The sequence below is a fragment of the Salmo salar genome, chromosome ssa13, assembly GCF_905237065.1.
Source record: "Salmo salar chromosome ssa13, Ssal_v3.1, whole genome shotgun sequence".
Classification (NCBI taxonomy): domain Eukaryota; kingdom Metazoa; phylum Chordata; class Actinopteri; order Salmoniformes; family Salmonidae; genus Salmo; species Salmo salar.
Window position 1 is genome coordinate 22,253,026 of NC_059454.1, and position 18,425 is coordinate 22,271,450.

Below are 18,425 nucleotides of genomic sequence, written 5' to 3' on the forward strand. Positions count from 1 at the left end.
TAATGGGCCATGTTAAAGCCTCTCTGACCTTTCCAAACTTTCTCTCCCAGTTCTACATCGTGGTGGCTTTTGATAGGCCCACTGGAGCCAGTGTGTTGAAGAATGGGTTCACTGTTTCACAGTTTTTCCTGTCTTATGTACAATGCTGTATATGGTTGCCATGGTGTCCAGTTAGTGTGTACTGTGCCCGAGTGTGAGGAGCTTTTATCGGAAAATGAATGTTAGTAAGGATGTTTTCAAAATCTGTCATTGAAGACTGAGCTCAATATTAAACCTCTTTTTTCAGACCTCTTTTGAGAAAAACATCTGACAAGCTTTAATTGTGATGAGAACGCCTATCCCTTTAAGTATTGTTATGTTAAGGCAGGACAAGCTCGTTAAGTTCATTATAGCTATCACAGCCCCCCTAGACACTCCTCACCTCCTCTGAGCATACCTATGCCCTGACAGCATCACCGCTGTGGTACAGCCAGCCACCCCACTCTTCTACTGCCTTTGGTGTTAGAGCCAAGAGTGTTAACACACAGCTAAGTCCCTCTGCCACTATTAGGAGCCCCACTCACAGGCAGCTGTTTCTGGAAGGAGAGGAGGGGGTCTGATTGGGTCCAGAGAGACTGATGTACTCAACTGGAGGAGTGTGGTTAGGTGAGTCAGAGTGAGTTAGTCGGGCCATACCATGACAATAAATGTCCTGACTGAAAAATAAAAGTCATATCTTCATCAAAATTATATTCCTATCTTAATCGAAATAAAAGTCCTATCTTAATCTAAGTAAAAGTCTGATATGAGGTTCTGTAAAGATCAGAAATAAAGTCTGAGTTCAGGTCTTCTGCTTTGAGCCCCATCCTGCCACCATTCCGCCATCTTTGCCATCTGGTGTGTCTCACTGATCCTCCACTTTAGGATGTTGTTGTTTCTCTCTGAGCAGAGCAGAGCTTCACCCTCTTATTTCCTCCTCCTCCTCTCAGCCACATAAACAGGACAGGTGTTTTACATTGTTTTCTTTAACCCATGAGTGTTTGTGTCACTTCCTGTCCTCCAGAATTCTGCTTCCTGTCCAAGCCTTGTGGCCAAGGATGTTCCACCATCACCCTCAGGGATAACCCAAGACTTCACCCTGTCGCTAAGCAATGTGGATCAGGTACAGTATACCCTTACCCCTGTTAGATATGATCCTAAATATGGTACAGCCGGATAGGACTAAAGTAACTCTTGGTCTTAAAGGGAGATTGATGGAAATCATAGTCATCAATCCCTAAGTGGTGTCTATTTGGGAGTGAGCTGAGACAGCTGCAGTGACTGTGTGGGAGAGGTTAGAACCAGAATGGTACCTCTTAGCTGTCTGTTCCCACCAGGTTCTCACCTCGTAGTTGTCTGTTCCCACCAGGTTCTCACCTCTTAGCTGTCTGTTCCCACCAGGTTCTCACCTCTTAGCTGTCTGTTCCCACCAGGTTCTCACCTCTTAGCTGTTTGTTCCCACCAGGTTCTCACCTCGTAGCTGTCTGTTCCCACCAGGTTCTCACCTCGTAGCTGTCTGTTCCCACCAGGTTCTCACCTTTTAGCTGTCTGTTTCCACCAGGTTCAATCAATCAATCAAATGTATTTATAAAGCCCTTTTTACATCAGCCGATGTCACAAAGTGCTATACAGAAACCCAGTCTAAATCCCGAAACAGCAAGCAATGCAGATGTAGAAGCACGCTGGTTAGGAAAAACTCCCTAGAAAGACAGGAACCTAGGAAGAAACCTAGAGAGGAACCAGGCTCTGAGGGGTGCCTAGTCCTCTTCTGGCTGTGCCGGGTGGAGATTATAACAGAACATGGCCAAGATGTTCAAACATTCATAGATGACCAGCAGGGTCAAATAATAATAATCACAGTGGTTGTAGAGAGTGCAACAGGTCAGTACCTCAGGAGTAAATGTCAGTTGACTTTTCATAGCCGATCATTCAGAGTTCTCTGATGTCTTATCTCTCAGTATGTATACAGTCATTTACAGACATATAGAGACATTCAAAGAACATATAGCCATATTTAGTACTATTCCCCCTATCTTTCTACTTTTGTACATTTTGTACCTTCAGACACTGATTTCAGATCAGTCTGTATAACCCTAATCCTAACCTCAACATATTGAATGTGAGCCAGAAGATGATATTGTATCTGTCATGAGGGTCTGACTCTGTGACATTCCATCCCTGACTTGTTGCCAGGTCTGGTCAGTCGTAACTATAACCCTGTGCCCTTTCACACACTCTCCCACTGGATTTATATTGTGATAGAGAGTCACACACACACACTTTACCGTCCAGATGTTGATGAATATGAATTATACATGATTCTGAATTTCTGCCTGGCAGGGACAATTATCCTGTGCTATTTAGATGTTTTGCATTCTTCCCCTCCCAGGGTTGTCAATGGTTACCAGAGTTGTTCAGGGGGACACAGTTCTCTCCCAGCCAGGTCCCTGTTATTATGTCTCAGTTGACACCCTATTCCCTACATAGTGTTCGTACATGTATAGAATGAACCCAGGAAGATCAACCCTGCTCGACTAATGGGTATCTAGCTCAACTAGATGGAACAGCCACTATGCTGATAATGGAACTAGAACAAGCACATCCTCTGAACAAAGAGACATCTCCAATCTCCAATACAAACATGTCTATGTGAAAACATGGAGTATCCTTGGTGCCAGGCTGTTGCTGCTGTAGCATTCTAGCCAATGTTGTCTAGCCAATGTTGTCTTGCCAATGTTGTCTTGCCAATGTTGTCTAGCCAATGTTGTCTAGCCAATGTTGTCTAGCCAATGTTGTCTTGCCAATGTTGTCTTGCCAATGTTGTCTTGCCAATGTTGTCTAGCCAATGTTGTCTAGCCAATGTTGTCTAGCCAATGTTGTCTAGCCAATGTTGTCTAGCCAATGTTATCTAGCCAATGTTATCTAGCCAATGTTGTCTTGCCAATGTTGTCTTGCCAATGTTGTCTAGCCAATGTTGTCTAGCCAATGTTGTCTAGCCAATGTTGTCTTGCCAATGTTGTCTTGCCAATGTTGTCTTGCCAATGTTGTCTAGCCAATGTTGTCTAGCCAATGTTGTCTAGCCAATGTTGTCTAGCCAATGTTGTCTAGCCAATGTTGTCTTGCCAATGTTGTCTTGCCAATGTTGTCTTGCCAATGTTGTCTAGCCAATGTCGTCTACCCAATGTTATCTTGCCAATGTTTGGCATGGATCCATCCAATTGCAAAGCAGTCGGCTGAAGCAGAAACAGACTGTCAATCAAGCTAGGATGGGGAAAATAAAGACCTAGCAACATTTCTAAAGGCAAAATATCTATCCCTAAATGTGTTTCCACAAACCCCTGTTTTCCTGGGTGATGTCAGACCGCGGCAGCCTTTTGATTGGTTTATAAATTAAGGTTTTATTGTCATGAGGACGGATTGGTTTGTTTTGTTCTGTAGCAGGAGGAGCTTGAGTGTGACTTTGGGAGTGAGCAGCGGTACGAGGCTCGATGGCTGAACAGTGGCTCAGAGGTCAAGTGCAGTGGAGTGATGGTGAGTACAACCAATCACCTTCCTAGGAGCACAAGTCACTCAACACAATCTTGGTGAAGGTGCTAGTCAGAAATAAGATGTTTAGTGTATGCCCAATCAAAGCCATGCTTACTGGTTGTGTATGGTGAAATGGCCAATCAGTGAGCTTGTTTCTGTCCATGTAGCTGACCACAGCGGAGAGGAGTCGGGTGTTTCAGCTCAGCCTGCGGAGAAAGGGACAACTGGACAAGTACATTGACAGCCCTAAACCCATGATCGGTAAGATTGTACAAACACACACACACACACACACACACACACACACACACACACACACACACACACACACACACACACACACACACACACACACACACACACACACACACACACACACACACACAAGCCTACTCCCAGATGCTAGTATATTCTCAATGTTAACAGGCCATGTATTTGCCATGTGAGCCCTGAGAGCAGAAGAACTGACCTCTACAGCCAGAAGAACGGCATACTTTACTACAGGACTAATGCTTCATACCATACTCACTGCTCAGTCATCAAAACACACAAGCACAAATGGTTTCTCTGTGGGAGGTGCTGGAACATGAACATGCACATCTGTTTCTCTGGGTTTCTGTTATGTCTTCCCCCTCTGTTTTTCTGGGTTTCTATTGTCATGTCTTCCCCCTCTGTTTCTCTGGGTTTCTGTTATGTCTTCCCCCTCTGTTTCTCTGGGTTTCTGTTATGTCTTCCCCCTCTGTTTTTCTGGGTTTCTATTGTCATGTCTTCCCCCTCTGTTTCTCTGGGTTTCTGTTATGTCTTCCCCCTCTGTTTCTCTGGGTTTCTGTTATGTCTTCCCCCTCTGTTTTTCTGGGTTTCTATTGTCATGTCTTCCCCCTCTGTTTCTCTGGGTTTCTGTTATGTCTTCCCCCTCTGTTTCTCTGGGTTTCTGTTATGTTTTCGTCTTTGTTTCTCTGGGTTTCTATTGTCATGTCTTCCCCCTCTGTTTCTCTGGGTTTCTGTTATGTCTTCCCCCTCTGTTTCTCTGGGTTTCTGTTATGTTTTTCCTCTCTGTTTCACTGGGTTTCTATTGTCATGTCTTCTCTCTGTTTCTCTGGGTCTCTGTTATGTCTTCCCTCTCTGTTTCTCTGGGTTTATTTACATTGAGGGGAAAAGTATTTGATCCCCTGCTGATTTTGTACGTTTGCCCACTGACAAAGAAATGATCAGTCTATAATTTTAATGGTAGGTTTATTTGAACAGTGAGAGACAGAATAACAACAAAAAAATCCAGAAAAAGGCATGTCAAAAATTGATTTGAATTTTATTGAGGGAAATAAGTATTTGACCCCCTCTCAATCAGAAAGATTTCTGGCTCCCAGGTGTCTTTTATACAGGTAACGAGCTGAGATTAGGAGCACACTCTTAAAGGGAGTGCTCCTAATCTCAGTTTGTTACCTGAATAAAAGACACCTGTCCACAGAAGCAATCAATCAATCAGATTCCAAACCCTCCACCATGGCCAAGACCAAAGAGCTCTCCAAGGATGTCAGGGACAAGATTGTAGACCTACACAAGGCTGGAATGGGCTACAAGACCATCGCCAAGCAGCTGGGTGCGAAGGTGACAACAGTTGGTGCGATTATTCGCAAATGGAAGAAACACAAAAGAACTGTCAATCTCCTTCGGCCTGGGGCTCCATGCAAGATCTCACCTCGTGGAGTTGCAATGATCATGAGAACGGTGAGGAATCAGCCCAGAACTACACGGGAGGATCTTGTCAATGATCTCAAGGCAGCTGGGACCATAGTCACCAAGAAAACAATTGGTAACACACTACACCGTGAAGGACTGAACTCCTGCAGCGCCCGCAAGGTCCCCCTGCTCAAGAAATCACATATACATGCCCGTCTGAAGTTTGCCAATGAACATCTGAATGATTCAGAGGACAACTGGGTGAAAGTGTTGTGGTCAGATGAGACCAAAATGGAGCTCTTTGGCATCAACTCAACTCGCAATGTTTGGAGGAGGAGGAATGCTGCCTATGACCCCAAGAAAACCATCTCCACCGTCAAACATGGAGGTGGAAATATTATGCTTTGGGGGTGTTTTTCTGCTAAGGGGACAGGACAAGTTCACCTCATCAAAGGGACGATGGACGGGGTCATGTACCGTCAAATCTTGGGTGAGAACCTCCTTCCCTCAGCCAGGGCATTGAAAATGGGTCGTGGTGGATATTCCAGCATGACAATGACCCAAAACACACGGCCAAGGCAAGAAGAAGAAGAAGAAGAAGTACATTAACTTCTATGGGCTAGGTGGGACGCTTGCGTCCCACCCTAGTCAACAGCCAGTGGAATTGCGTGGCGCAAAATACAAATACCTAAAAAATGCTATAACTTCAATTTCTCAAACATATGACTATTTTACACCATTTTAAAGACAAGACTCTCGTTAATCTAACCACATTGTCCGATTTCAAAAAGGCTTTACAGCGAAAGCAAAACATTAGATTATGTCAGGAGAGTACCCTGCCAAAAATAATCACACAGCCATTTTCAAAGCAAGCATATATGTCACAAAAACCAAAACCACAGCTAAATGCAGCACTAACCTTTGATGATCTTCATCAGATGACACTCCTAGGACATTATGTTATACAATACATGCATGTTTTGTTCAATCAAGTTCATATTTATATCAAAAACCAGCTTTTTACATTAGCATGTGATGTTCAGAACTAGCATACCCACCGAAAACTTCCGGTGAATTTACTAAATTACTCATGATAAACGTTCACAAAATACATAACAATTATTTAAGAATTATAGATACAGCACTCCTTTATGCAATCGCGGTGTCAGATTTTATAAAAGCTTTTCGGCGAAAGCACATTTTGCAATATTCTGAGTACATAGCTCAGCCATCACGGCTAGCTATTTTGACACCCACCAAGTTTGGCCCTCACTAAACTCAGAATTACTATTAGAAAAATTGGATTACCTTTGCTGTTCTTCGTCAGAATGCACTCCCGGGACTTCTACTTCAACAACAAATGTTGTTTTGGTTCCAAATAATCCATAGTTATATTCAAATAGCTCCGTTTTGTTTGTGTGTTCAAATCACTATCCTAAGGGTGACGTGCGAGCGCATTTCGTGACAAAAAAAATCAAAATATTCCATTACCGTACTTCGAAGCTGTTTAAAATCAATTTTTATGCTATTTTTCTTGTAAAATAGCGATAATATTCCAACCGGGCAACGTTGTATTCATTCAAAGGCTGAAAGAAAAACATTTAGAATTCTCGTGAACGCGCATCTCAGTCACACTGTCCCTAGGCTGACCACTCACAAACTCTGCTGCTGTTCTTTGCCCAGAGACAGCAGACACCCCATTCCACTTTCTGGCAGCTTTAGAGAGCCAATGGGAGCCTTAGAAAGTGTCATGTTACAGCACAGATGCTGTATTTTCGATAGAGATGCAACAGAAGGACAACAAATTGTCAGACAGGGCACTTCCTGTATGGAATCTTCTCAGGTTTTGGCCTGCCATATGAGTTCTGTTATACTCACAGACACCATTCAAACAGTTTTAGAAACTTTAGAGTGTTTTCTATCCAAATCTACTAATTATATGCATATTCTCATTTCTGGGCAAGAGTAGTAACCAGTTTAAATCGGGTGCCGTGCAAATACTGTCCCCTTGCCCCAACAGGTTTTAAGGTCCTGGAGTGGCCTAGCCAGTCTCCAGACCTTAATCCCATAGAAAATCTGTGGAGGGAGCTGAAGGTTCGAGTTGCCAAACGTCAGCCTCGAAACCTTAATAACTTGGAGAAGATCTGCAAAGAGGAGCGGGACAAAATCCCTCCTAAGATGTGTGCAAACCTGGTGGCCAACTACAAGAAACGTCTGACCTCTGTGATTGCCAACAAGAGTTTTGCCACCAAGTACTAAGTCATGTTTTGCAGAGGGGTCAAATACTTATTTCCCTCATTAAAATGCCAATAATTTTCTAAAATCTTTGACATGCGTTTTTCTGGATTTTTTTGTTGTTATTCTGTCTCTCACTGTTCAAATAAACCTACCATTAAAATTATAGACTGATCATTTCTTTGTCAGTGGGCAAAAGTACAAAATCAGCAGGGGATCAAATACTTTTTTCCCCCACTGTATATTATGTTGAAAATATTTTTAATCCAAAGGAACTGACATAGGTTCAGTATGATATACGCAGCCCATGCGGTGATGTAATGGAGCCCTTTCAAATAGCCTATGTGTCCTAGCAGAATGTATTGTGTTAATAAAGCCCTCCCCTTTTTCCCCTCCCTCTCTCTCTCAGTGGAGGTGTACAACTGTGGGGTCGGCAGTGGGGATTGTTCCCAGTGTTGGGGACGTGAGGACCAGGGTCACCTGTGTGGCTGGTGTGACAACATCTGTAGACCCAGGGATGACTGCCAGTATATGAGTAGTCAGTGTCCTGACCCCGAGATCACCAAGGTAGGAATACACACACACACACAATGACCCATCCGCGAGATCCATAAGACTGGACACGTCTAACTGTACTGTACATACTCATTCATGCAATTCTCCATCCCATCATTGTTGACCCAGGGCCTAATTTAGAACAGGAAGTGGTGGCATGTCACATGACCTGTCACATGGCGCTGTACCCTGCCTTTCCTCTGTCTTGTGATTGGGGCTTATTTTGTAAGGGGAAGTGTTATTGCAGAGCTTCATTAAACCAAGTCAGTCTGAAATATCACTCTTTACTGTACAACTCCCTGACTGAATGACAGCACAGTCACAGCACTTAGGCACTGGCCCTTATGGAGGAACAACACTACTGATCTGTAGGGATGACAGAGGGCATGGGAATACTTAGCCACTGTCTAACCCTATCTGTCGGTCTGGGCAAGTGCGTGTGCGTGTATGTGCGTGCGTGCGTGTGTGTGGAGTTCTGTGCATACCATGTTGGTATTGAGCTCGGTACGCAGTCACCCACAGAAATAGAATAGAGCAATATACATTACCGATGTGATCACACTACAACCACATGGGTCACAGGAATGAATGTGTTTATTTGGATGCAGATCTCACTGTGGTCATTAACCCCAGTCAGCTGAACACATGGGTTCAACTCTTCAGTTGGATTCATCTGAGTGACTGTGCTCCTTTCTATCAAGGCTTCTGAATATCTGTGGTTATGTCCCTATGTTTGAACTGTCAGGCATTAAAGAGTGTTTAGAGTTGCAATCAGACCCACTCTGAACGCTGCTGAATGCTGCCTTTATCTGTGCTGCAGACAGGAAGTACGGCTCACATGAGGCTCGGTTGGCCTAAACACTTCCTGTAGATAAAACCTCCCTGGCCTGGCCAAACAGAGGAACAAAGGAGTCTGACACACACACACACACACACATACACACACACACTAACACTCAACTAATCTATAGCATCTTACACACATGGGTACACCTTCATTCAAAGGCCAGCAAGGGTTTAGAACCACAACATACAGACCAGTAGATGTTTTTTTAGGGGGTAGATCAGCTTTAATACTGCAGATAGATTGCAGCTTCCATCAATGTAATTGCCTGCATCATTTCCAATCCCCCATATATTTTTGGGATACACAGTACCAGTCAAAAGTTTGGACACCCCTGCTCATTCAAGGGTTTTTCTTTATTTTTACTATTTTCTACATTGTAGAATAATATTGAAGACATCAAAACTATGAAATAACACACATGGAATCATGTAGTAGCCAAAAAAGTGTTAAACAAATTAGGTGTAACAACACCTGCACAGGATCGGTACATCCGAACATCACACCTGCGGAACAGGTACAGGATGGCAACAACAACTGCCCGAGTTACACCAGGAACGCACAATCCCTCCATCAGTGCTTAGACTGTCCGCAATAGGCTGAGAGAGGCTGGACTGAGGGCTTGTAGGCCTGTTATAAGGCAGGTCCTCACCAGACATCACCGGCAACAACATCCCCTTTGGGCACAAACCCACTGCCGCTGGACCAGACAGGACTGGCAAAAAGTGCTCTTCACTGACGAGTCACGGTTTTGTCTCACCGAGGGGGATGGTCGGATTCGCGTTTATCGTCAAAGGAATGAGCGTTATACCAAGGCCTGTACTCTGGAGTGGGATCGATTTGGAGGTGGAGGGTCTGTCATGGTCTGGGGCGGTGTGTCACAGCATCATCGGACTGAGCTTGTTGTCATTGCAGGCAATCTCAACACTGTGCGTTACAGGGAAGACATCCTCCTCCCTCATGTGGTACCCTTCCTGCAGGCTCATCCTGACATGACCCTCCAGCATGACAATGCCACCAGCCATACTGCTCGTTCTGTGCGTGATTTCCTGCAAGACAGGAATGCCAGTGTTCTGCCATGGCCAGCGAAGAGCCCGGATCTCAATCCCATTGAGCACGTCTGGGACCTGTTGGATCGGAGCGTGAGGGCTACGGCCATTCCCCCCAGAAATGTCTGGGAACTTGCATGTGTCTTGGTGGAAGAGTGGGGTAACATCTCACAGCAAGAACTGGTAAATCTGGTGCAGTCCACGAGGAGGAGGTGGCAAATCGCAACTCTGCATGTCTGGCAGACACATCAGTGTGGATGACGGATCACCACCTCAAGCTGAACCTCGGCAAGACGGAGCTGCTCTTCCTCCCGGGGAAGGACTGCCCGTTCCATGACTGCCCGTTCCATGATCTCGCCATCACGGTTGACAACTCCATTGTGTCCTCCTCCCAGAGTGCTAAGAACCTTGGCGTGACCCTGGACAACACCCTGTCGTTCTCCTCTAACATCAAGGCGGTGACCCGATCCTGTAGGTTCATGCTCTACAACATTCGCAGAGTACGACCCTGCCTCACACAGGAAGCGGCGCAGGTCCTAATCCAGGCACTTGTCATCTCCCGTCTGGATTACTGCAACTCGCTGTTGGCTGGGCTCCCTGCCTGTGCCATTAAACCCCTACAACTCATCCAGAACGCCGCAGCCCATCTGGTGTTCAACCTTCCCAAGTTCTCTCACGTCACCCCGCTCCTCCGCTCTCTCCACTGGCTTCCAGTTGAAGCTCGCATCCGCTACAAGACCATGGTGCTTGCCTACGGAGCTGTGAGGGGAACGGCACCTCCGTACCTTCAGGCTCTGATCAGGCCCTACACCCAAACAAGGGCACTGCGTTCATCCACCTCTGGCCTGCTCGCCTCCCTACCTCTGAGGAAGCACAGTTCCCGCTCAGCCCAGTCAAAACTGTTCGCTGCTCTGGCACCCCAATGTTGGAACAAGCTCCCTCACGACGCCAGGACAGCGGAGTCAATCACCACCTTCCGGAGACACCTGAAACCCCACCTCTTTAAGGAATACCTAGGATAGGATAAAGTAATCCTTCTAACCCCCCCCTTAAAAGATTTAGATGCACTATTGTAAAGTGGTTGTTCCACTGGATATCATAAGGTGAATGCACCAATTTGTAAGTTGCTCTGGATAAGAGCGTCTGCTAAATGACTTTTACATTTACATTACATTACATTTAAGTCATTTAGCAAATGACTTAAATGAGGAGATGCACTGCAGTACTTAATGCAGCTGGTGGCCACACCAGATAATGACTTACTTTTGATTTTGACCCCCCTTTTGTTCAGGGACACTATTCCATTTCTGTTTGTCACATGTCTGTGGAACTTGTTCAGTTTATGTCTCAGTTGTTGAATCTTATGTTCATACAAATATTTACACATGTTAACCTGTTGGGGCTAGGGGGCAGTATTTGCATTGCCTGATAAAAAACGTCCCCGATTTAAACTGGTTACTACTCTTGCCCAGAAACAAGAATATGCATATAATTAGTAGATTTGGATAGAAAACCCTCTAAAGTTTCTAAAACTGTTTGAATGGTGTCTGTGAGTATAACAGAACTCATATGGCAGGCCAAAACCTGAGAAGATTCCATACAGGAAGTGCCCTGTCTGACAATTTGTTCTCCTTCTGTGGCATCTCTATCAAAAATACAGCATCTCTGCTGTAACGTGACATTTTCTAAGGCTTCCATTGGCTCTCAGAAAGCGCCAGAAAGTGGAATGACGTCTCTGCAGTCTCTGGGCGAAAAACAGCAGGAGTTTTTGTGAGTGGTCAGGCAGGGAACAATGACATTGGAGATGCGCGTCCACGAGATGCGCATCTCTTTCAGTCTTTGAATTAATACAACGTTACCCGGTTGGATTATTATCGCTATTTTATGAGAAAAATTGCATAAAAATTGATTTTAAACAGCGTTTGACATGCTTCGAAGTACGGTAATGGAATATTTCGAATTTTTTTGTCACGAAATGCGCTCGCGCGTCACCCTTCGGATACTGACCTAAACGCACGAACAAAACGGAGCTATTTGAATATAACTATGGATTATTTGGAACCAAAACAACATTTGTTGTTGAAGTAGAAGTCCTGGGAGTGCCTTCTGACGAAGAACAGCAATGGTAATCCAATTTTTCTTATAGTAAATCTGAGTTTGGTGAGGGCCAATTTTGGTGGGTGTCAAATTAGCTAGCCGTGATGGCCGGGCTATCTACTCAGAATATTGCAAATGTGCTTTCGCCGAAAAGCTATTATAAAATCTGACACCGCGATTGCATAAAGGAGTTCTGTATCTCTAATTCTTAAAATAATTATTTTGTATTTTGTGAACGTTAATCGTGAGTAATTTTGTAAATTCACCGGAAGTTTGCAGTGGGTATGCTAGTTCTGAACATCACATGCTAATGTAAAAAGCTGGTTTTTGATATAAATATGAACTTGATTGAACAAAACATGCATGTATTGTATAACATAATGTCCTAGGAGTGTCATCTGATGAAGATCATCAAAGGTTAGTGCTGCATTTAGCTGTGGTTTTGGTTTTTGTGACATATATGCTTGCTTTGAAAATGGCTGTGATTATTTTTGGCAGGGTACTCTCCTGACATAATCTAATGTTTTGCTTTCGCTGTAAAGCCTTTTTGAAATCGGACAATGTGGTTAGATTAACGAGAGTCTTGTCTTTAAAATGGTGTAAAATAGTCATATGTTTGAGAAATTGAAGTTATAGCATTTGAGGTATTTGTATTTCGCGCCACGCGATTCCACTGGCTGTTGACTAGGGTGGGACGCAAGCGTCCCACATTGCCCAGGGAGGTTAAAAATGCATAGTGCATAGGATGAAAAAGGTATTGTTGGATATTATTCATCCTAATCAGACAGGTTTTTTACATGGACGATTCATTGGAGATAATATAAGGCAAGTACTGGAAACAATAGAACACAATTGAAAAATCTGGGAAACCAGGCCTGGTATTCATAGCTGACTATGAAAAGGCTTTTGATAAAGTACAACTGGAATTTATATATAAATGCCTGGAATATTTCAATTTTGGAGAATCTCTCATAAAATTGGTTAAAGTTATGTATAGTAACCCTAGGTGTAAAATAGTAAATAATGGCTACTTCTCAGAAAATATTAAACTGTCAAGAGGAGTAAAACAAGGTTGTCCACTATTGACATATCTATTTATTATGGCCATTGAAATGTTAGCTGTTAAAATCAGATCCAACAATAATATCAAGGGGTTAGAAATCCAGGGGTTAAAAATAAAGGTCATTGTACACTGATGATTCATGTTTTCTTTTAAATCCACTATTTGGATCCCTCCACAGCCTCATAGAGGATCTGGATATGTTTTCTAACCTCTTTGATTACAACCAAATTATGATAAGTGTACTACATTACGTATTGGATCACTAAAAAATACAAACTTTTACATTACCGTGTAGTTTAGCAATTAAATAGTTTAACGGTGATGTGGACATACTCGGTATACATATCCCGAAAGAAAGAAATGATCTAACTACAATACATTTTAATAGAAAGTTAGCAAAAATAGATACAAAAATACCTCTCTATTTGTGGAAAAATTACCCTGATGAACTCTTTAGTCATATCCCAGTTTACCTTTTTGCTTATGGTCTTGCCTATAACCAGCGACCTGTTTTTTTTTTTAAATATATGAGCCAAAAATGTTCCATTTTACTTGGAACAGCAAGCCAGACAACATTAAACAGGCCAATTTATATAATGAATATGAGTTCGGAGGGCAGAAATGATTAAATATTAAAGCATTTGGCCTCTCACTAAAGGCGTCAGTCATACACAAGTCATACTTAAATCCAAACTGGTTCTCTAGCAGATTAGTACGAATGACTCACTCAATGTTTAAGAATGGCATTTTTCCCTTTATTCATATTACAAGCAGGAACTTGTCAGCCCTGCATTAAAGACCAAAATTGGTAAAAGAAAATTGTGATGAATAAAAAGTACACCAGTTTCATTTAAGGATGAATAAATTGACAACTGTACCATATAGATTGCAAAATAGTTGAAGAGATTTTTGACCTACCGATTCTGTGGCACATGGTTTATGAACTGATACACAAAACAACGCTGGATTCATAACTTCGAATTTTTCAAATTAAATGATTATACAAAATTCTTGCAATGTTTTATATATATATATATATATATATAAGGTATACAACCATCCTAGCTCTGCAGATTTTGCTGCGAAGAGACAGAATCATTAGCTCATTTGTTATGGTAATGTCCATACATAGCTTGATTTTGCTCGCAGGTCCATGAATGGCTGAAGAATTGCAACATTTACCTGGAGCTAACTCTGCAGATAGCACTACTGGGTGATTTGAGAAGTCATAGTCAATAGATAAATAAAAAAGTAATACTTTTAGAATTGTATTAATCTTTCATTTACAATCTGTAGAAACTATGAGAATAGAAAGGATCAGAACTTTTGTGATACATCACAGCACAGTTGAAAAATATATGGCAAAAATAAATCCAATATGGATGGTGTTAGGATATAGATGGGAGGGGTTGAGTGGATCTGAATGGTGGTACTAATAACAACACGATAACTCATGTAAAATCTACCATCTCAGTAAAATGTATATCGGTTAAAAACTTTAGTGAAACAGCAGTTAAAAATATATGGCAAAAATAAATCAAACTGCATGATCTTCAGAAATAGATGGGAGGGATTGAGGTTAGCGGAAGGATAGGAGTAAAAACAAACAAAAGATAACTATTGTAAAATAGATTGTGTCCGTAAAATGTATATAGTATGTAAAAACTGGAAGTAGAAGCCTAAGTGTTGTTGTTCATTAGTTTACTCCAATTAGGGGAGGGGTAGAAGGTTTATTGGAAAATAATTTAAAAAAAGATCTGTATATATAAACTCAGCAAAAAAAAAAACCCTCTCACTGTCAACTGTGTTTATTTTCAGCAAACTTAAGGGGCCTCCAATTTTTTTAATGGCCTCAATCTTTATATTTACCACTTGGATCCTGTTTCAGTAATAATGAAATCAGGACTAGTTGAGTATCTGAAAATCTACCATTTTTATAGGAGTGGTTAAAACATGCTAATAACGGTCCTCTGACTGTATCAAAAAAGTTTTGGTATATTTCCACGGGTATGCCATCCAGCCCTGGAGTTTTCCCGGACTTACATGCTTTAATTGCATCAAGAACTTCCTCCTCTGTAATTTGGCCTTCAAATGAGTCTTTCTGTATAGCTGTTAATTTTATATTATTAATATTTAAAAAATCATCACATTTACTTTGGTTAGTCGAGATGGAGGAGACTGAAACGAAAACATATGCTTAAAATACTTTACTTCCTCTTTCAAAATATAATTTGGTGAATCATGAGTGACTCCATCATTTGCAACAAGTTTCAATAAATTATTTTTGGTAGCATTTCTATGTTGAAGATTAAAAAATAATTTTGTTCATTTCTCTCCATATTCCATCCAGTTCGCTTTATTTTTATAATATAATAATAAGTAGTCAAGATGACTAGCTTGATTGAGCTTGATTGAGCCTCCGCCATGTATATCTCACTAGGTGAGGATATTTAAGCCTTCATATATCCACTTGTTGCAGTATATCCATGATATTCGTGATTCCCTTAAGTGCATGAGGGTGATCGTATGTAGTGTGATTTCCTTCTCGGCCCATTGAAGTATTTTAAACAGTATTACAATCTCCCACCATAATAATAGAGTCTTGTATTGTTTGTAGGTTTGATAAATGATGGTATACATTTTCAAAGAAGCGATGATCATCATTATTTGGGCTGTATAGATTAATGAGACATATCTGTTTATGCTCCAATAATATATTTTAAATCATCCATCTACCTTGCAGATCTGTTTGGACAATTTGCACATCCGGATCAAAATTGTTAGTTAATTTCATTGCCCCTTTTGAGTTTCTTTGTCCATGGGAGAGGTATATTTCACTCCCCCCCAGTCCTTTTTCCACACAACTTCATCTAACATTGTTGAATGACTTTCCTGTAAACAAAAGATATTATATTCCTTCTCTTTTAGCCAGGTAAGTACTGATCGTCTTTTCTTATTATCTGCTAAGCCACTACAATTATAACTAGCTATACTTATTTCACCACTTACCATAATGAGATTCAAGTCTCAGTTCTATTTATCATAATATATGTTTCATAAACTTACCATTAAAAGTACCGTAGTGTCTGAGTGTCCATATAGGTGTGCCAGGATATTTGCATTGCTACTAAGTAAACCTCCAATTGTTCTCCACTATTCCACCCACTAACCCCCCCCATCCCAAATTGGGTTGTCATCCCATTGACTGGCAGAACACCCCCGTCCCCCCGGATCCCAGGGCCAGTAGAAGTTACCACTGTTCACTCTGTCAGCCCACTCAGTGTCCCTGCGTGACTCTCTGCATCAGCCATTGTGTCAGTGTCATGACTCATGGTTTGTTGTGTGAGTGTGTCCGTCTGTGTCTGTGTGTGTATCCCGCTTAGATGACTGAGGTTAAATGTGTTGAAATCCTCTATTCGTGGGCAGCCCAATATAACACACAGACACACACACACACACACACACACTGAAACAGCTCCCTCTGGGGAGGTGGTTGTAAGGCAGTAAACTGGGGCTGTGGTTGTGGGAGACTGGGAGTGTGATGCAATGCTTTGGCAGCCATGTTTTCCCAGACAGTCTCACCAGGAGTTAGTTACAGTCAGAGTTCTCAGTCTTATGGGGGAGTATCTGTTCTACCACAGTATCACCCATGGTTTACTGTTACTCTGTCCACCACAGTGACTATGTCTAAAGATTGTATGGGCTGCTGCTGTAATGTTTTACTTTCTGCGTCACATTTTTATTTAGTCAGCTTACAGTTGGGAACTCAGTCATTCTAGAATATTCTTTGAGCATAAACAGTAATATGAAGTATATGTTATGTGGATAGGCAAGCCAGTAAAATATAGTAATGTGTTCTATGTTTGTATTGCTGCAGGTAATAAAGGCAGTTGTCTGCGAGGAGTAGTTAACCTCTCTGGGGTATTCATACACTATTCAACAGCCAGTGAAATAGCAGGGCGGCAAATTCAAAACAACAAACATTTCATAATTCAAATTTCTCAAACATACAACTGTTATATCCCATTTTAAAGATACACTTCTCGTTAATCCAACCAAATTGTCTGATTTCAAAAAGGCTTTACGGCGAAAGCAGAACATTAGATTATGTTAGGACAGCGCCGAGACAAGAAAAAACACACAGCTATTTTCCAAGCAAGGAGAGGCGTCACAAAAACCAGAAATACAGCTAAAATTAATCACTAACCTTTGATGATCTTCATCAGATGGCACTCATAGGACTTCATGTTACACAATACATGTATGTTTTGCTCGATAAAGTTCATATTCATATCCAAAAACCCCATTTTACATTGGCGTGTAATGTTCAGAAATGTTTTGCCTCCCAAAGCTTCCGGTGAATGAGCACATCAATTTACAGAAATACTCATCATAAACGTTGATACAATATTCAACTCTCATTCAAAGAATTATAGATACACTTCTCCTTAATGCAACCGCTGTGTCAGATTTCAAAAAAGTTTTACAGCGAAAGCACACTTTCAAATAATCTGAGTACGGCGCTCAGTCACAAAGCCAAACCCGCCATTTTGTGGAGTCAACAAAACTCAGAAATTACATTATAAATATTCACTTACCTTTGATGATCTTCATCGGAATTCACTCCCAGGAATCCCAGTTCCACAAGAAATATTAATTTGTTTCGATAAAGTCCATCCTTTATGTCCAAATACCTCCTTTTTGTTTACGCGTTCAGTCGAGTTATCCAAATCCACTGTGCTCGCGGAGTTAGTTCAGACGAATAGTCAAAAAAGTTATATTACAATTCGTAGAAACATGTCAAACGATGTATAGAATCAATCTTTAGGATGTTTTTATCATAAATCTTCCATAATATTCTAACTGGACGATTCCTTTGTCTTCAAAAAAGAAAAGGAACACAGCTAACTCTCATGTGAGTGCGCGCCACTGAGCTCATGTCATTTTCTCAATCATCTACTTCCAGGAGCTCTTATTCTCTCCCCATTCACAGTAGAAGCATGAAACAACATTCTAAAGACTGTTGACATCTAGTGGAAGCCTTAGGAAGTGCAAAATTAACCCTAAGTCACTGTATAGGCAATCACTTGAAAAACTACAAACCTCAGATTTCCACACTTCCTGGTTGGATTTGTCTCAGGTTTTTGCCTGCCATATGAGTTCTGTTATACTCACAGACATCATTCAAACAGTTTTAGAAACTTCAGAGTGTTTTCAATCGAAATCTACTAATAATATGCATATCCTGCCTTCTGAGCCTGAGTAGCATGCAGTTTACTACGGGCACGCCTTTCATCCGGACGTCATAATACTGCCCCGTACCCTAGAGAAGTTAAGCTGGACTGCAACACAGTATACA

General features: G+C 41.8%; 1 protein-coding gene across 1 annotated transcript in view; it reads left to right on the forward strand.

The window, feature by feature from the left end:
- Positions 1 to 18,425, forward strand: part of LOC106566625 (plexin-D1) — a 107,643-nt gene that overhangs the window by 28,709 nt on the left and 60,509 nt on the right. The window contains exons 9-12 of the mRNA XM_014134824.2: positions 1,043 to 1,141; positions 3,457 to 3,549; positions 3,714 to 3,807; positions 7,868 to 8,025. Of these exons, the coding sequence (XP_013990299.1) occupies positions 1,043 to 1,141; positions 3,457 to 3,549; positions 3,714 to 3,807; positions 7,868 to 8,025 (444 nt within the window). The remainder of the gene's footprint in view (positions 1 to 1,042; positions 1,142 to 3,456; positions 3,550 to 3,713; positions 3,808 to 7,867; positions 8,026 to 18,425) is intronic.